The 19,042-nt window shown below is 40.2% G+C and overlaps 6 protein-coding genes across 6 annotated transcripts; 3 read left to right on the top strand and 3 right to left on the bottom strand.

The window, feature by feature from the left end:
- Positions 1 to 240: 240 nt before the first annotated feature.
- BCR41DRAFT_401061 (hypothetical protein) lies at positions 241 to 3,026 on the top strand (the record flags this gene model as incomplete). Its single annotated transcript, XM_022029190.1, has 7 exons — positions 241 to 311; positions 420 to 630; positions 754 to 808; positions 964 to 1,316; positions 1,412 to 1,591; positions 1,686 to 1,958; positions 2,058 to 3,026. The coding sequence occupies 7 exons, from the start codon at positions 241 to 243 to the stop codon at positions 3,024 to 3,026; spliced, it is 2,112 nt and encodes a 703-aa protein (XP_021876496.1).
- Positions 3,027 to 3,576: 550 nt separating this feature from the next.
- BCR41DRAFT_328276 (1-aminocyclopropane-1-carboxylate synthase) lies at positions 3,577 to 5,798 on the top strand (the record flags this gene model as incomplete). Its single annotated transcript, XM_022021692.1, has 7 exons — positions 3,577 to 3,854; positions 3,949 to 3,978; positions 4,149 to 4,356; positions 4,501 to 4,684; positions 4,855 to 5,083; positions 5,196 to 5,278; positions 5,365 to 5,798. Coding segments are annotated over exons 1-7 (1,347 nt in total), but the record flags the coding sequence as incomplete, so codon positions are not given.
- An 87-nt stretch (positions 5,799 to 5,885) lies between these two features.
- Positions 5,886 to 7,727, bottom strand: BCR41DRAFT_389954 (hypothetical protein; the record flags this gene model as incomplete). Its single annotated transcript, XM_022028178.1, has 2 exons — positions 5,886 to 6,234; positions 6,508 to 7,727. 2 exons carry the CDS (start codon positions 7,725 to 7,727, stop codon positions 5,886 to 5,888), a joined length of 1,569 nt encoding a protein of 522 aa, XP_021876498.1.
- Positions 7,728 to 11,484: 3,757 nt separating this feature from the next.
- Positions 11,485 to 12,805, bottom strand: BCR41DRAFT_362723 (hypothetical protein). Its single transcript, XM_022025768.1, has one exon. The coding sequence runs from the start codon at positions 12,415 to 12,417 to the stop codon at positions 11,896 to 11,898; it is 522 nt and encodes a 173-aa protein (XP_021876499.1). The 5' UTR covers positions 12,418 to 12,805; the 3' UTR covers positions 11,485 to 11,895.
- Positions 12,806 to 14,935: 2,130 nt separating this feature from the next.
- BCR41DRAFT_328279 (plasma-membrane choline transporter-domain-containing protein) lies at positions 14,936 to 17,625 on the bottom strand. Its single transcript, XM_022021693.1, has 9 exons — positions 17,473 to 17,625; positions 17,135 to 17,403; positions 16,938 to 16,959; positions 16,587 to 16,738; positions 16,312 to 16,488; positions 15,881 to 16,185; positions 15,365 to 15,760; positions 15,130 to 15,173; positions 14,936 to 15,014 (listed from the first exon to the last, which is right to left on the bottom strand). Exons 2-9 carry the CDS (start codon positions 17,194 to 17,196, stop codon positions 14,997 to 14,999), a joined length of 1,176 nt encoding a protein of 391 aa, XP_021876500.1. The 5' UTR covers positions 17,197 to 17,403; positions 17,473 to 17,625; the 3' UTR covers positions 14,936 to 14,996.
- Positions 17,626 to 18,092: 467 nt separating this feature from the next.
- BCR41DRAFT_401066 (bola-like protein-domain-containing protein) lies at positions 18,093 to 18,630 on the top strand (the record flags this gene model as incomplete). Its single annotated transcript, XM_022029191.1, has 3 exons — positions 18,093 to 18,143; positions 18,267 to 18,373; positions 18,474 to 18,630. 3 exons carry the CDS (start codon positions 18,093 to 18,095, stop codon positions 18,628 to 18,630), a joined length of 315 nt encoding a protein of 104 aa, XP_021876501.1.
- Between the last annotated feature and the right edge of the window lie 412 nt (positions 18,631 to 19,042).

Genomic DNA, 19,042 nt, shown 5'->3' on the forward strand with positions numbered 1-19,042 from the left:
TCAATGGATCCAGTTCAATGACTTGCACGGTTCGTCATCTGCGGACACTTCATCGGGATGTACGGAATAAAAATCAATAGTGCTCATTGCATCTCAGACGAACTACAAGCTCATTGATCTTCCACTCTATTGTCACGTACGACCGTTGAGCACGGACCAACTTCAGATCGACACGCTGACAGAAACATGGTGCGAGGGACACCTTTCGCTAGACTTTTTTTTATATATTTTGTTATTCCAATGCCAACCTCATCTGCTCTCTCCCTTGTTGGTTGCAGGAATTCGACCTGCCACGTTTCGACCGATATCATGTCAGTATGCTTTACTCACTCCCCATTCATCCGTTTGCTCTACTTACCGAATAACTGCTTTTTATTTTTTATTTCCTCTCTTGACTTCCTCCTCTTCTTTCCTTGTAGCTTTGACAATTGGTTCAAGTATGCTCAAAAAGAGTACGAAAAGCGTGAAGACCTTGAAAACCCATGGCTGGAGGAGGAAGCTACCCATTATGAAGGGTTTAGTCTTGCTACAAAGCTTTCGATTCTAAGCAATCTATGTGAATGGCAGTTGGACGATCCAGAGCGTTTCCGTGCCTACTTCAAAGAGGAAGAAGAAGTAGCAGTAGAATGGGTGAGTGGCATAACGGTTTTTGATTGTTTTAAGTAATAGCAACAAAAATTAAGTCGACTTTATTCTTTCTCCATGAAGGGAAACTTACTGATTTTTTTTTTTTTTTTTTTTTGTCGCTTGTAGCGAGTGGATCCAATAGGCTATGATGCTATGGATCGCACCTACTGGCTTTTTGATGGTATGATTGTAATTTATTTATTTATTTGTTCGTTTATTTTTTTTTTAAAAAAAAAAAAAAAAAAAAAAAAAAAAAAAAGAACTGATAGATACTTGAACTACTTGTTTTTTTCCATCCATACTTATTACAGATCCTTGTTCAATCTCCTTTACTAGATAATCGGCTTTATAGAGAGAACCCACTCCCTAAAAAAAACACCAAAGCGACCGAACAACCGATAGTACCATCTAAAGCTAAAGCCAAAGTTAAAACAGCAGTTGAACTTAGACGAGGCACACGCCGGTCTACACGTGGACAAAGAGCAGAGGAAATACTTGAACCAGAGCCGGAACCAGAGTTTGAGACACCGCCTATTACTCCTGGCGTTCAATGGGAACCCATATGCATAACCAAAGAGGAATGGGAGGATTTTGCGAAAATCTTTCATCGCTCAAAGCACTCAGACGAGAAAGCACTTTATGCATTAATCAACAATGATATCCTGCCTAAAGTTCTTAGCGATTTCAGAGTAAGCGTAATCATTTTTATTGCCAACATTTGTTAGTTGGATTTCTCTTGAGATGGACTTTTGTCTCATATAGTGCACTCACGTGTCCTGAATAGGAAAAAGAAAAAGAGCGAGAAAAATTGGAGGCGATCGCCAATCGCAAGAGATCATCTAGAATTGTTATTAGAGAGCTTGAGCTTCAGGAGAAAGCACGCTTGGAGGCCATTCGCCAACAAGAGCTACAGACCGCAGCCGAGCAGCGCAAGAGGGAGATCCGTGAACGTCGAGCTGAGAAAGTAGGCATCAGATTATATGGAAAGAATATACTTATCTCTGTCATTTTTCTTGCATTTGTTTCTCAAATGAGCTTACTTGGGTTTGATCTATTAGGAGAGGCTTCTTCAGCAGCAAGTTCGCGATAGCCGCCAAAAAGAGCGTGAAATGCGACTCAAAGCTCGTGAAGATGCCATCTGGGAAAGAGAAATGAAAAAGAAACAACAACAGCAAAAGATTGCCAAGGAACGGGAAGCACGGCAGAGTCGCAGACTTGGCAGTAATCATAAAGAGGACCATTCAGAGAATGAATCTATAAAGTATCAGGACGAGGACGAGGAGGAAGACTGGGTCTTTGATTGCGTTTGCGGCGTTCATGGCAATAATCTGGTAAAGAGATTGTATCCTTTTCTATTTTTGTGTGTGTGGGAGAAAACAGACGATAAAAGAGGCTGTAATCCTAAATTGATTTATTATGTCTTTCCATAGGATGATGGAGAGCTGATGATTGCGTGTGGCAAATGCAATGTCTGGCAGCATGTGGCATGTTTGAAGCAAGAGGACGCAGCGCAAGGAAAGACTGTTAAAGACTGGGAGACAGTTGATTTCACTTGTTCAAGATGTATCGCCAAAGAAAAAAAGAAAGCAGCCAGGAAAAAGAGGGGGCAAAAACTGAAGATGGAGACCCTCGCAGCGACAGTAGTATTACCAGGAGTGACCAAAACAACCCCCAATGGCATACAAGGCCAAGTATTAACTCCAGCTCCAGCACCAGTGGGCAAGAAGGAGGTCAAAAGAAAAAAAGTACCAGTTGAGTCGCAGGCTCACGTAGCCTCTTCTGCTATATCTTTCACAAATGGACATTATCTTCAATCGCCTCATCACCATGCAACGTCTTTTCCAGTCCAACCTTACTCCTCACAGCCACAATCTTATCATAGTCAATCTGCGCCTTATCATGTGTCACCAACCCATCATCCCACATCTTTCTCAGGCCAACCTTACTCGCCACAGCCACAGCCGCAGCCGCAGCCGTACCATAGTCAGACGCCATACCAACAAAGTCTTGGCATCATTCATGCTCCTCAGACCTTTTACAGTGGTCATCCAACTGGAATCGCAGACAATCAACTTGAGCAAGCTCATCAGCACTACGGTTATCAAAATGCGCACCTCATGCAACCACAGCATTATCTCTATCTTCCTCATCAACAGCAACAAACAGTGCCCTCTCAGTACCGTCAACCGTACCAAGGCGAGCCACACCAGTTTCACCAATCGGATGTTCTAATGTATAGTCAACCTACTGTGTCACCAGGGTACAGACCAGGCATATTAGCGCCGGGATCAGCTGGTATGGTCCAAAAGCGTGTGAACTCTGGAGAGGATGATATCGCCATGGAGGGCATGGAGAGGCCGTCCAAGATGATGATCAACCACCATCATCATCAAACCTAGACCTCGACATTAACTGTAATTCCACCCAACTTTGACTGACAGTATAGCTTTGTCCTTTCTTTTTAGAATAACTTGTAAAATATACAGATATACAGCGCCATTAATTAGTTCAATATATTCTCATAATATGATCATAGTGTTATCGAGATAACTTTTAGAAGAAAAAGGGAAGCTACCTTCATGAATGATTGAATGAACATTATTCTTTATATCGTTTCAGTAGCTTAATAATGGTACCATTAATTGACTCAATACAGCCTCGCAATACGCCTATAACAACACAGATGAAACTGTGGAAGGAAACTCTGCTTTGTCATGGAGCCATGGTAGTTTGGCCAAGTAAGCTAAATGAGTCAAAGCTATTGATTGATTCATACGGTTCCCAAAATCCACTTCAAATTGAAAATTAAGACTTGGTAGACGCATTGACAAACGCATTGACAGGCGCATTGGCACTTTGTGAGCAGAGCTGTTACTCTCTGGACTGCCTGCCTCCTGGCCTTTTTCTTTTTTCTTTTTTTCTTTTTCTTTTCTCATTTGCTTCATTACTCATTGTGACATTTGCTCCCTCATTCTTTTTATTTTTCTTTCAATAAAAATATCATCGCAATCTTAAACAATAAGTTAATTGTTATCGCGTCTAGAATCATGAACCTGAAGCCTAATCTGTCGATCCGCGCCCAGGAAAACCTGCAAGTACCCAATATAATGCTTGATGGCATCAAAAAGATCTATAACAACAAGTTTCACTTAACAAACAATCCATCGGGCATCATTAATATGAGTGTTGCTGAGAATCAGCTCATGACAAAGGAGCTTTCAGAGATTGTATGTCTATTATAATTTTATTTCTAATAGACACTTAAACGCTGATCTAAGTCACTAACTTTTTTTTTTTTTTTTTTTTTTTTCATTTGCGTAGATGGGGGTTGTGAACACTGCGGATCCCAAGGTAATGAGATGATGAAATAATGCTATGGATATTGTTGAACCCTAATTTCAGTGGCGTAACCATTAAAAAAGATGTCGTTAGAGTGCACATAAAAAGACGTTAAGTTGATATTTATTTATTAATTTTTTTTTTTTATAAAATCATCCATAACCTTTATTGAACACTGGTAGTTCTTTGGATACTCTGAAGGCCCTTTTGGAACCAGATTCCTACGCGATTGTTTTGCAAATAACATTTTCAATCGCCACTTTAAACCCCACGAGCCTATACGAGGTGATCATATTGTCCTCTCATCAGGATGCAGTGCCACTATAGACAACTTTACATTCTCTGTATGTGACCCAGGCGATGGAGTTTTGTTTATCACCCCTTATTATGGTAAGATGATCGCTACATTGTTACATGTTACAGGAAAAAGGCGTTTTGAATTCTCGTGCAATCCCCTCTTTTCACTCCCCTCCTCCCCTTGTGAATGAGAGCTAATCATCTCCACAATCTTATTTTTGTATTAATTACATTAAGGCGGTTTTGACACGGACATCATAGCCAAGGCTAAGGCTAAGGCCATTCCTGTCTATCTTGAAGACATTTCTCCATTTGATGTGGCTCAAATCAAACCCCTTCAAGCTGCCGTTGACAAAGCTTTTCAGGAGGGAACAAATGTTCGTGCTTTAATATTGTCCAATCCCCACAACCCCCTTGGAAGGTACAGATGCAGTCAAGGCTTGGTTAAAAAAATCCTGAATAGAATCTCGCCTTTTGATACCTATCCCTCCTTACCCCTTTCCCCTCTTTTTATATATTTATTTATTTATTTATTTATTTATTTATTTTCTATCATTTATTTTACCAACCTGAACATGGTGGTATCACCAGAAATTATACGCGCGAATTGATTATTGAGTATCTCAAGTTTGCAAACAAGAACCGGCTACATATTTTGTTTGACGAGATTTATGCACTCTCAGTTTTTGATCACCTGCTGACTGGTCAAGCCAAGAAGCAGCAGCCTGATAATGCACCGTTTATTTCAGTCTTGTCTATACCCAACCTTGAAGAGTACTGTGACAAGCAGTTGATCCATGTTGCCTACGGCATGAGCAAAGTAAGTCCCTTGGATATCAATGACTCGTAGTACCTAATGATGAGTGCATGCAACTGGATGGCTAACAATAATTTTTTTTAAATATATATACATATTTATTTATATCGAATAGGATTTCTGCCTGAACGGTTACCGTTGTGGTTGCCTTGTGTCCCCGTGGAACAGAGACCTTTTGGAGGCAATGCGTTCAATTGCGTAAGCACTGGCTCCCAATTGTAATTCCTACTGATAAATGCAAACTGATTTATGCTTCTCCTAACATATAATAAATATATATTTAGTGTTTTTACCTGGATGTCGTCGGTAACAGAGGGAATGCTTACAGAGCTTCTTTCAGACCCAGAGAGAATCGACACTTTTATAAAGACCAATCAAGCTCGCCTGGCAGAGAGTTATACATATACGGTAGAAACGCTTAGCAAACATAACATCTCCTTCACACCGGCACAGGCCGGACTCTTTCTGTGGATTGATCTCCGTCAATACATCCCTGCGCCATTCAAGACCGCAGCTTCACATGGTGATCGAGAGGCAGAGTTCCTACTTTGGAGGACCATGTTAGATCAGGGTGTATATTTGAACCTAGGAGGGGGCTTTTCAGAGAGAAAGGTTGGATTTTTCAGATTGACCTTCTCACTTCCTTTACCGATACTGAAGATGGGCCTGGATAGAGTGCTTAAAGCCTGTCTGGAGACTACTGTCGCCACAACATCAGCATAAAGATAGAAAAAAATAATTTTATAAACAATGTAGTGTTTATTAAGATGAATAAATTAAAAAATGTTCATAAGTATAATAAGGACTACTTGTTATGATTATCTACGAACTGAGGATTTTGGTTTTTCAACAGCAATTGAGGGTTTCTACGGGAGGAAGAACTACTGCTAAGCATGCTGGAACGGTGCTCCATTCCTATCTGAGACTGGGACTGAGACTGGGACTGAGAGGAAGAAGGAGATAGAGATGAAGATTGATACGGTGATTGAGGCTGGGGCTGAGGCTGAAGCTGGGGAGACTGAGACTGAGATAGCGATTGAGGATGTGATGGACTTGAGGGCTGAGGCGTGTCTTTTGTGGCACCATGTGCTTCACTCTCTGCATCCACATATGTGGAACGGGTCGCTTCCAATGGCACTATATCAGAGGAGCGTCTGGACATGAGCATTCCATGGATTGATCCCGCATTGGCCAAGGCGCCATCCATACCACCATCACTACCAGTTCCCCCCGCACTACTAGGACGAACAAACTGGTCATGGCCGGGCTGTAATTGCTGTTGTTGTTGCTGTTGCTGTTCTTGTTGCTGCTGTTGCTGCTGTTGTTCTTGCTGCTGCTGCTGCTGTTGTTGTTCTTGCTGTTGTTGTTGTTGTGCTTGTTGCTGTTCTTGCTGTTGCTGTTGCTGCTGCTGCTGCTGTTGAGAATACTGCAACTGGAATTGATAATCTCGATTCGGCATATCGTAGAAAGGCATCGCAGTTGCATTATTGTTATCCCGTGGGCTATAATAGGTGACAGGCGCATTCATATTTACTCCATGTTGCTGATAGAGCTGATCCGGATACCGATGGTATGCAGCTGCAGCATCATCCTGTGGGTCCTGTAGTTGAGCAATATAATCAGGGTCGTATTGGCCAAATGTGTCTTGTAGATCGGCTGCATAATATCCGTACATGGGATCGACTTGAGGCATATAACCATTCACCATTCCTTCAGCGCCAACGCCACCACCGAGATAATGCGACTCGCCATCATATGGGATATAGAGGCTATCAGATCTTCCAGAGATACCGCTTGTTCTATGATAATTTAAGGGTTCTGAAGATTGCGGACCATTCATTGTATGCAGAGCCCCATGACCACCATGACTGCCGTAACTGCCGTGAGCACCATGGCCAACGCCAACGGCTGCTGTTGCTGCTGCTGCTGCTGCTGCGGCAGTTGTTGTTGTTGTGGCGATGGTTCCCCCAGGAGAACTAGGAATTGGAGGCAAAGATAATGGATCCTTGCGTGGATGTTGCAGATGGTTCTCTTGCATGTCCAAGTTCAAAGGACTGAACATGCTAGCGTTGCTGTTGCGATTTAACATACGACGGTGTCGTTTACTGACCATGAAGACACCTATGAGTGCTGCAAGGAGGATGACCAGGACTGCGAGGACAATGCCAATGATACCACCAACAGGCATACCAGAACCATTACTATTAGATGTGGAAATTGTAGGACGAGGGATGAGGTGAGAAGTGCTAGTAGGGCTTGAATAGGTAGGAGTAGAAGGTGAATTGGCATCGGAAGAAGTTGTAACGATAGTAGTTGTTGTTATTGATGATGATGATGATGATGATGATGGTGGTGGTGGTGGTGGGGGAGGAGGAGGAGGATCTGTAGTAGTGGTGGTGGTCGTAGTCGTTGTTGGACGTGGTGATGGACGTGTCGTGGTCGTCCTTGTAGCGGTTGTAGTTGGTACTGTGGTGGTAGTGGTAGTGGTAGTGGCGGTAGTGGTAGTGGTGGTGATGGGGACCGTCGACGTAGGCGGATCTGTAGTTGTAGTAGTAGTAGCGGTTGTGGACATAGTAGTAGTCGTTGGCCGTTGTGTATTAGTAGTAGTGGTTTTTGGTGGTGTTGGTTTTGTTGTCGGATAATCCATTGTGGTTGTTAAGGTAGTTCTAGTTGGCTCCTGAGTAGTTTTGGTTCTAGTTGCTGTCGTTGTCGGCCTCACTGTTGTAGTTCTTGGCGTAATTACTACTGTAGGCCTGGTTGTAACTACTGTAGTCCTTGCTGTAGTTGCTGTAGTAGTTGCTGTAGTTGCTGTTGTAGTTGCTGTAGTTGCTGTTGTAGTTGCTGTTGTAGTTGCTGTTGTGGTTGCTGTTGTAGTTGCTGTTGTAGTAGCCTTTGTTACTACTGCTGTACTAGTTATCGAGGGTCCTTTGCTTGTAGTGGTAAACTTTTGAGTTAAAGTAGTGACAGTAGGTTCCCGATCTGTGATAGAAGTGGTCTTTTTGGTAGTAGTAGACGTAGCAGTTCTTGTAGGTTGTCTAGGTTTTGTTGTACTGGGTTGAGTGTAATCGATTGAGGACATCGCGTATGCGCTCACAAGGAAGTGACAACCAACGTGTATGTGGCTATGCTGATGCAGATGAATGTCGATTTGACATACAACGTTCAGAACAGGCTGCTTGGTTTACTAACAGAAAAGAAAACAGGGAAATGAAATCAAAAGAGGGAGAGAAAAAGAGGAAAGAAGAGATTGAAAAGAACAAAGAGGGATAAGAGAGACTTATTATTTTCAGCTATCATGAGGTCTTATTGACGTTGTTGTTGAAGCTAGTAGAATGAAGATCTAGTTAAAAAAGTCGATAGTCACAAATAAACATGCGAAGTCTACATGTCCTTGTTCCTGCCAAAAAAGAAAATTGGCGGCGGTTCTTTTTTTTTTTTTTAAACTTTTCTTATTCTTTGAGTGAAGTCGAAAAGCGCTTTAGACATTCTAGTGTGTTTGAGGCAGTTTGGGATGTCTCACCAGCTCTGTGTATGGTTGTTACTTTATGAATATTACCAAAGAAAGACCTCCAAAAGGGCATTCATGATAATTTTACACACTAATTTATCATTTATTCAGCCACAGTTACTTTTGTAATTTAACCTCGTATGACAAAATCTATGTCATCTCTCTCTTGTGGACATCACTTTCTTTCTCGATCTTTTTTTTTTATTCTTATTTGTCCCTTTATTTGTTCGCCTTCTTTCCTATCTAGCTCACCAACTGTTTATCATTCGAAAATGCAGTTTCTAGATTTTTATTTATTGTAAAGGACAGATCAAAAGAAAAAAAAAAAAAATGGCTGTGCATCCGAATGAGGCAAAGCCTTGGAGTAGCACAAAATTCGGTGGCACCTGATCATGTTTCTTTTGCTGCAAATGCGACCAATCCAGCTGTAAGTCCACACTAAAAATATCTATTCTTACTTTTTCCAACTTTTAAAACCCCTAATATTTGGTGGCAACCAATCGTTGTGTAAAATCCTCTAACTTCTGGGAAACACACCAAACAAATGGTCTAGAAGACATGACATGTCTAGTCTTGTACATGAAGAGTGTCTAGACTACATCCTAAAAAGCCTAGCGAGGGTTCATCACCGTAGGCTTATTGCTTCTGTTGCTATTTCACAACCACCTTTTTTCATAATTTTTATTTGTTTTCCTTACAACATCTATAAGCACGATTATTACAATATTACTTCGCAATTTGAGCTAAATGATTCGAATATGCTTATGCAATGGGAGGAATGGTAACCAAAAAAAAAAAAAAAAAAAAAAAAAAAGGGGGGGGTGGGGGTGGGAGGCAGAAGAGGAAGGTCATAGTTCATGGCTCATGGCTCATGGCTCATGGCTCATGGAAGACATTTTACGTTGGTGCTCTAAGAATTTAGTTGCAGTTAGCTTGAGGATAATTGAAATCATGTAAGGAGAAGGAAACAAAGCAAAGGAATTAGAGGAAGAAGGTTGTGACAGAAGTTTGACTAAATGACATTTTTTTAAAAAAACGTTCACGTCTATTTTCAAATGCATTGCTTTCGCTCAAAAAGAAAAAAAAAACGATTATCACTAATCTCACGTAAACGCATTGTGGTTTTAATTCCAATCAGAGCAATTAAACCAGCTGACTCGCTGATCCTCGGTGTTGTTGCATCAAGAGATTTGTAAAAAAAAAAATAAAAAAAAAGAGGACTATTAGGCCTGTAGGGTGTTTTTCTACTTTGTATGAGAAAAGAGGAGAGAGAAAGAGAGCATGTGTTGTGGTAACACAAGCGGAAAGAAAGTTGCCGAACTAAGTTGAATGTGTGTTCACACACTTCAGTTTTTTTATTTAGGGCTTCTTACAAAGATAGAATAGATGAGACCAAGGCGCAGTGCAAGGTGAAGTTGCTTACAGCAGAGTGAGGACTTTGGAGATGCACGCGCCACGCCAAGGCTGAACAAAAAAAAAGATGAGTAGCATAATATAGATATATTTACAGCGCCTTCTTTCGTTTCGTTAATACTAAGGCAGTGCATGCATAGAACTGCATTATCACTCAGTGTTCCTCAACACTTAATTCGACTATATTATAAAGGTTATTGGGGGTGAGATCTCTTTGTTAATCCTCTCTGTGTGTCGCTACTGTCCACCTCTTTTATTTATTAGAAAGAGCCCTTCCACATATATTTTTCCTTGCCAATTACATGCACATGTACACTTTCAATAGTTGATCTGGACGTCTTTCTTTTTCACCCCTTGAGCTTCGGCAAGTTGATGTGCCACGAGTAATCTATACTTTGTACAACCAAATAAGTATACATTTGTATATATATATATATGATAGACGCGCATTGTCTTGTCTCTATTTTTTTTTTGAACGTAAATGTATATAACAAGTAAAGTAAAGCGAAGTATATGTATATATACTATACATATTTATATTCGTTTTTATTATTACACAAAAAGGCTGACATACAAAACAGACTTTCTCCAAACGACATCTGCTCAATCTTGTGTTCATTTTGAATTCTTGTGTTCCTCTCCATGTTGAAGCCTGTTTTACAACTTTACATTTCTTTGTGTTTACTTTTACTTCCTACCCTACTTGGAAATGTTGTGCCTGAAAAAAAAAAAAAAAAAAAAAAGGACTTTTGTTTGTTGCATTAACATTACTGGCGACAACAATCATGCCATCTGTGCCCAATTCAAAGACTCAAGAGTTATAGGTGACCATTATATTCGATCAAAAATACTAGGGGTGCATGCATGTTGCATATTCAAAAAAACATCCTCTCTTGCATGTGGGCGGAATTTTATTAGCATGAAAAAGGTTTTATAGAATTCTTTTTCATAGAAGAGTGATATCTATGTCCAGGAATCTCAGAAATCCCGTGGAGAAAAAAAAATGAATGCATATAGAGCACAAAGAGCATGACATTTATGAAGCATGGAGGATGGAAGAGTATAGAGAGAAAAGGGGTGAATTAAATATGTCTCATGGACATGAAATCATCACCATCATGACCAATGGACACAATGCATTATTTCTCGATGTTTCTCTTTCATAGCCTAAAATGGTATGAGGGTCATTCTTTTTTTTTTAGTTAACAGATGATGATGATTTAGCGCGTTTTGTCAATGTAGAATGACATGGTATGGAGAGCACGAAAAGGGGTTTGGGTATGAAGCCATGTTGACGGTATGAATAGTAACTTTTTTTTTAGCGTTTGTGTTTGCATCACTTCATTTTCAATCGGTTTGCACTAGGCAAATTATTTTATACATGTACTCTTTTGATGGAATGAAGGCAAGAACACATGTATATGTATATATACCATTGTGCCACTAATGAATGCAAATTAGGGTTTTCAGAGGAATTTTTTTTCTTTTACATTGTATTTTGGGTTTATTGTTACAACTCTTGCAAAGAGTTCAAATGGTCATCTAATGGTAAAAACATCTATAGTACAAGGTGATAAAAGAACATAGCAGAAAAAAAAGCAATAAAAAAAAAACAAAATGAAAACTAAACTGCCGTCTATGGGTGGCATTGATTTACCACCCCTTCCGCCCTGGGGAGGAGAGACGTTGGTATCCCTGATAAGCAAAGCATGAAGCAATAGAGAATTTGTCCCCGATATCTGACCAAGGATATTTCTCTTTCTTCCTGCGCATAACTTTGTTCATCTGTGTAAACGAGTTCTGCTCGTCAACGTTGGCCTTGTTTCTTTTGGCTCGACGTAGCGAAAGCTCAAAGAGACGATGAAAGATGAAGGTCATTAATCATTTCTGTCTACTATGGCTCTTGAAGAAGGCTAGGCGTCAGCGTGATACGGATGGTACTAGATTGGCGCGTCAACAAAAGCTCATCAAATTGGCGCATTTTCTCTGTCATCTCGACTGGTGGGGGAGTCTCCTTTCTGCTGAGGATAGGACGGATGGCGGATGATCTCAAGTCGAGACTCATTGAACGAAGAGAACTCTCTGTCATGGCAGCGATAGACTTGCGACGCTCACGCATCATCTCTGATTGCATCGAGCTTTCCTCTTCAATTGTTGGATCCATAGAATGACGTGTATGGATATGGCTATGGCGGTAATTATGATGGGGATGATGGCGATAGGCTGAAGGTGAACCAAAAAGAGAGTTGGTTCCTGAAGTTGTACCTCGACTATTGCTGTTACTGCTGTTGAACAGACGGACCAAGGAGAAGCGTCTGTTCTTCTTGGTTGGTGTGCAGACACTTGTTGTTGTTGAGGACATTGTGGATTTTGAGATGATAGGAATGGTTGTTGTAGTCGTGAAGCAAAGGGTCATATATATATATATAAAAGGGTTATGATAATGAATGGATGTTTGTTTGAATTGGTATAAATATATACAGAATGATGAAGAAAGAGGAATGAAGAGGAAAAAGAGAAAAAGGAACAGCTCAAACAATTTATAAGGAAAGAGAGATAGAAGAGAGTGGGGGGGGATGTGTACGACCGAGAGTTTTTATATGAGAGACAAAAAGGAGAGCAAGGTGATTTCAATAAAAGTAAGAGAGGCTGTGATGGGCGAGGAGAGAAGAGGCAAAGGGTCGAATGAATATTGTACAATTAAATGGATGAATGAGAAAGAGCCTTGGAATGAGTTGTGATGTTTAATGTTGTAACAGTTTAGACTAAGACGAAAAGGGCGAGGCAAAGGGAAGAAAAAAAAATTCTGGTGTTGTCTAGGTGGTACAAGCGGGGGAAAAGAGGAGAAATGTTAGTGCTGCTCTCTGCTTTTCCTTGCTATCGTGCTATTTGTTGTGTTTGTTTATGCTTTATTTTCCTTTGGAATACGATCGAGTGCTGTAAGCCAGCTAAAAGGTAGGGGTATGGATAAAGGAAAATGCCAACCGAAAAATATTAAGAAAAAAATGCATGAACGATAAAATGAAGCACTAGACAAGTCTACGCATTAAAAAAAGAGACATATAATACATTAACCAAACAGAACGTGTGGAGATATCACAGTTCTATGAAGTTTATAATATTGCAATAACAACCAGCTAGAGTTGAGGTGGCTGCAGCTGGGACAAGCAGAAGGATATGCCTTTTTATTGACATTGCAGACCTTTTTGAAAGAGAAAAGTTATTGCCTCAAAGCATATCTCAATATATATTTCTCTCTCTTTTTTTTTTATCCCTTGTTGATCCCCCATGGGTTCAATTGCGTTCAATTGTAAAAAAAAAAAAAACTCATTCTAATGCTTGCCAACGGTACGTGCTCTACATTTGACTGATGCTTTTTCCTGCTGCTCTCTCTTGCAGAGATAGGGATACGTTGATGATTATCTGTTACTACTAATGAACAGAAAAAATAAATAAATAAGGCAAAAAGAACTTCAAATGTAAAGTCGTTTACAGAACAAATTGATCAGAATATTTCTATCTACTACTTTCTCCATTATTTTCATTATACTCTCTCTCCCTCATTCTCAGTTTTTTTTTTTTTTTTTTTTTTTTTTTTTGGACTTTTGAAATTAGCATTAATAGGCTGCTATGCTTTATTATCCAAAGGATCAACTGCGCCAATGTGGTCGTTATTTGTTTTATTAATATTTTTATTGATTTTTTTATTTGGAACCCAATATCCCAGGAGAGAGAGGAAAAAAAAATTCTATTTGTTGAAAGACCTGCCACTTCCGGAAATAGCACAACGTACGGGAAACAACAACAAAAAATCCCTCGGCGGGACTGATCAAAGAAGCCTTCGCTTTCCTTTATTCTTAATTTTTCTATCTTGTAACGGTCACTAAAATGAGCAAGGCTCCGTATATTTATATCTGCATTTATTAATGTACTAACCGTTACAATACATGACCGGAGAATTGTCCAATTGACAAATTCATGTACAGTTTCATGAACGACAAAAATAAAATAAATAAATAAATGGCTGAGTGAAACTCCCATAAATTTTTCTTTGTTCTTCATTCAATAAGCGGAATTATTTTCTTGAAACGAGGGGCAGGTAGACATCTATCACCTATAGGTACCCATTGTCTCTTTTTTTTTTTTTTTTTTTTTTTTTTTTTTCCTTTTTTTGACCGTTGTCTAAAACCAATTATCATCGTCAATTGGCTGTCCATCCATCAATCCTGTCAACAAGAATAGCCCAGAAAAAATATGTAAAGGAAGATCAAACCCACCATTGGCACCATTGGTATCATATATAAATGTATATAATTATAGATATAACAAGGGAATAAATTTTTATGGGCACCTGACTATACACATAATGGCTTTGATTTAAGTTTGGGTTTGTGCACCGATCATAGAAACAAGGAGATTGTGGAACAAACTCCTTTTTCATTCACAGGCAATAAAGAAAAAAAAAAAAAAGCACAACCACCACTGGAATGCTTACTTTGACTATGGCTAGCGTGCTTACATATGTTGCCTACTCTCCATTGGTTAGACAGCAGAGCAAAGCTAAGCATTACATCCCCCTCTATCCGGAATATCTGCCAAAAAACCACAAGTCATGAAAGGTCATTGCACTTCATTACTGCTGACAATGGTTAAATATGTAAAAAAAAGACTGTGCTGACAGCAGCTTTGTGTGTGTTTGGGTAATGCACTGTCAAAAGATATAAAAAAAAACACAGTCTATCCCAATGTCTGGTCCTTGCATGACCAAGCATTTGATATAAGGCTCTTTTTTTTTTTTTTTTTTTTTTTTTTTCTTCCCATCTTTTATCTTTGGCTTTGATTTTATGAAACGCTTTGAAAAGGATGTCGCAAAACACGCCCAAAACGCTTCGTTACGTTAACGGGGTGGGAGGATGGCTTTTGGCGAAGAAATGCAGCTTTATACTTGTTTATTGGACCATAGATGATAGACTAACAAGTCCTTGAAAGCATTGTTTAAGAGTAATGGACCCCCTATGGACACATTTAGACATGATAGTTTAAATATTAGTTAGTATAAGATAAAGCTTAGCATAAACATTTACAGATACGCAGGCATGATTAAAATCTATAATTATAAATAACGTGCCTGAACGACCGCAGGCCAAGTGGCGCGGATACTCTCGAACAACTCTAAATACAATGAGAGGGGTGAAAAAGGAAGTGGAAGAAAAAGGGTGATAAAAAAGTTTCGACGTCAGTTCACAGAGTCAGTGTGGAATGGAACCACTCCTCACGGCTTTTACGGCTATTACGGCATGCATTGATGACAACCACAAGAGCCTCAGGAAAGTAAGGGTGTGGTCGTGTGGTTGGGAACTTACCGGGCTTCGTCCTTGCCAACGCCGCTGGATCTTCTGCAAGACAAACAAACGTGGTAGACACACCACTGTCGATGACTGATCCAACTGTAAATACCATCTGCAATCCCATTACAAACGCCATTGTCACAATCACGTAGGTAAAATCTCCATTAGAATTGAATGATGGCTTTGCCCACCAGAGATAGAGGTAGCTTGCAAGTCCCGATAAAAGTCCAGACGTGATAGCTCCCATTGCCCATACATTTCCGACGAGGTTATCATTGATAATCTGAACAACACCCCTGTCTCGTAGAATATCCCATGTATCCCTGGCAGCAGGGATGAACGGTTTACCATAGATGGCGACTTGACAGAACGCGTACTTGTTAACGTACTCGAGGAGTCCTTGAAGACATCCTAGTTGCATAAAAGAAGAAAGAAGATTGATATACATAAGAATTATAAGAGGAACATGCTCATGCGTAAAAGATACTAGTGGAAGACTAAAGAGGGAGAAATGATGAAGACAACACTAACCAAGGATGCAATCTATAATGCAGGCAAGGAATATTAAAAGGCCGTTGTCTCCATCGCCACGAAGCATTTGAGCTAGAGCTCTCAAAGTCTGAATGACAGCAATGATCAATGATCCAAAGCAAATACTTCCAATCGACGTTGTACATGCGCGCTTGAAACTCTCCCAAGTGGGCGATTTGGTCATGCCTTGAGGTGAGCCCATCAGGAAGTAATATGTGGCGTAGACACCAGCAATAGTTACGTGGACTATATTCTTGATGACCTGGGATGTCCAATAAAATGAGAGGAAGCAGAAGACAATCAAGCTTATCATTGAATGTACATGCATATACGTGTAGAAAAACGGAAGAATAAACACCCTGTTAATGTAATGATGACATTCCATCTTAATCACAAAAACCCGCAGCCCGTTTGTGTTTTTGAATACTCACACTTTGAGTTTCCCTGGCGTACTCCTCGTGTTCCGATCATAGTACATTTCATAGCATCCCGTAATAACTGTGATGAAATAGACAGAGTAGGCTGTTTGAACAAAGAGTCCCAAGAAAGCTATTGCAAACGTGGCTGGATAGCTTCGAGAGATCGATGTCACTGCTTTCAACATCTCGCTACAGTACATTAAAAGTTTTCAGGATCATTATATTTCTTCAACTTGGTAGATTTTACAAGTTTTAAATCTGAATATCAGAAAATGCTATTGTCTTACGTTGCAAAGGGTATGCGGCTCTGCCAAAAGAACCACATGGATGCATACAGAAGACCAAAGATCAGTCCAAATATGGCCGGCATCCATTGGCGACGGTAAAAGTAATAGATCGCAATTGCGAGATATACGATGATGCTCAAGGCAAACGTGACCTAACATTGATAAATCGGGCACCAGAAATGTATGAAACCCAGTCAATAAGAACTATTTTACATGTGAAACAATCGTTGTTGTATTTGTTGTGATGGTGTCATTCTGTAAACACGACGAAAAAGTCAAGCCATCTTATTCATCCAAGTTTTTTTTTTTTTTTTTTTTTTTTTTGCTCTTTGCCCGCGAAAGAAAACTGACCTTGATCACCTGTCGAGGGTAACTGATTTTTGCATTACAGTTATTACACGGAAGTTAAGCGTAAGTTAGTGGGAGGAAGAAGGTTGTAGATACCCAATGTAAATATATATTTTTCATCTTTAAGGCAAAAGCTTCATGTCCCTGTTCCTTGTGTGTTTCCAATAAGGAGCATCCCAGCTATCACAACGACCACTTACGCTTGTGTGAGCATGAAGTATAGCACGGCAAAAACTAGCCCTGTGAGAATAGAGATGAGCATTGTGATCAGTCCTGATTTGGAAAAAAACCCAGATGCACCACTTGAGGGCGCTCTATATCCTGGTTGTTGATAATATCCACTGTCGTCGAAATTGCGATCGCTGTCGATCTGATGTATGGCGAAATAGGATAGAACTACAAATGCAGCCAGTTGTGCAATGAACAAGAGGAATGCCCAGCAGTCATTGAAGCGTGGGCGAGGATTAAACTTGGCTGGTAAGCCAGATTCTGGGTTGACAGTGCCATAGGGAGCATTCTCATAGCTTGGAGGAGGCACGACTCCAGTGATGGGTTGTCCTTGTGTGGGTCCTGGCGGCGCACCAAAGTATTGCTGCTGAGGATACTGGTTTTGGGCCCATCCTTGCTGCTGTAGATTGGGGTTATAATATGGCTGCTGTTGTGAATTATATGTGTGATTTGGAGGTGCATAGTAAGCCATGGTTTGGTGGTTATGTAGCACAAAGACAAAGGCAATCTACGCTTGGCAATTCTTGACTTTTATCCTTTGTGTGTTTCGTATTTTATTATATTTTTTGATTCTGTCAAGGAGGATGAGAGAGCTTATCTGTCTGTATCTGTTGAGAAGGTACAGAAAATAAGAAAAGACGGAAGTGATCTGTTGAGGAACAGCGGAGAGTGGAACTTTGGAATTCTGTCTACACTCACGTGCATGATCCCGTGCAGTCCAACAAAGTCTCGCGTGGAGACATGGTAGTGCATGGTTTTTTTTCTCATTGAATTGCCGAAAAAGACTGATCCTAAAGTGAAAGCTCTGTCCACATGATTTCACTGTCTACTCTTACTGCTCATTCACGACGCATTCCTACCATCACAATCGTCCGCTCCATTCCTGCCTCGATCACATCAGTTCATTTCAGACTTTTTCACCACTCCACTATGGCTTCACAGCAGGAAGAAGGTCCTGTTACCACCGGCATCCGCAGTACTGTAATGATGACTTTTTTAAAGCCAATATTCGATATGCCATTGTATGATGTTTGCAGCTAATTACCTAGCATAACCACTAACTTAACCAACTATTTCCCTGCGTTTTTTTTGGTTGCTCATTAGCTCACAGAACTTTTGAATCCTGTATCGCTCGAGATTGTTAATGATAGCTCAAAGCACGCGCATCACTCTGCCATGCGTGGTGTGACTAGCAAGGAAACTCATTTCAGGTACAGTATCATGAGTTACTACATAATAAAGTTTTTTTTTAATCCTCCTTTTTAAGGCGATCCACTCTTTATTGATCCTTTTTTTTTTAATAAAAAACAGAGTAAGTGTTGTTTCTGAGGCTTTTGAAGGAAAGACCACCATGCAACGTCATCGCATGATATACACGGCACTGACGAGTGAATTTGACGCTGGTCTTCATGCCTTGTCTCTGAATACTAAGACTCCCGCTGAAGTTGCCAAAATATCTAAAGCATAGATATAGAAAATAGAGAACATTTAAAATATAAAGTCAAGATCTTTTTTTTTTTTTTTTTTTTTTTTTTTGGTGGCGAAGATTGATGTGGACGTGTAATTTAGGGGTGTGATGCCGAAAGTGGGCCTGTGTACCTCTACATTGTGGTTACGTTATCATTATCATGGACCATCCGTGCTCATCCTGACTAATGCTCTCTCTACATGCGCGGGAGATGACGTTAAACTTGAAGGCTGTGCTACCAGTCATTGACCAGGATCTTCAATCATGTTGTTTGCCAAATGATATGGCTCCATCAATCTACTTCTGCATTAGACTTGGCCTTGTCTTTTATCAGGTTTTGTGATGATCACTCTGCCTCGCTCTCTCACTATATCGCTCTCTACCAAGGAAATGTGACAACCCATGATTGATG

This window comes from Lobosporangium transversale (genome assembly GCF_002105155.1).
Source record: "Lobosporangium transversale strain NRRL 3116 chromosome Unknown BCR41scaffold_57, whole genome shotgun sequence".
NCBI classification, from domain to species: domain Eukaryota; kingdom Fungi; phylum Mortierellomycota; class Mortierellomycetes; order Mortierellales; family Mortierellaceae; genus Lobosporangium; species Lobosporangium transversale.

Coding starts and splice junctions, on each gene's coding strand:
- BCR41DRAFT_362723 (XM_022025768.1), bottom strand. CDS start 12,417: ATGACCCTTTGCTTCACGACTACAACAACCATTCCTATCATCTCAAAA.
- BCR41DRAFT_328279 (XM_022021693.1), bottom strand. CDS start 17,196: ATGCTCATCTCTATTCTCACAGGGCTAGTTTTTGCCGTGCTATACTTC. Junction 16,960..17,134: donor TACTTCATGCTCACACAAGC/GTAAGTGGTCGT, acceptor TGCAAAAATCAG/TTACCCTCGACAGGTGATCA. Junction 15,174..15,364: donor GTTGGCAAGGACGAAGCCCG/GTAAGTTCCCAA, acceptor CATTGTATTTAG/AGTTGTTCGAGAGTATCCGC.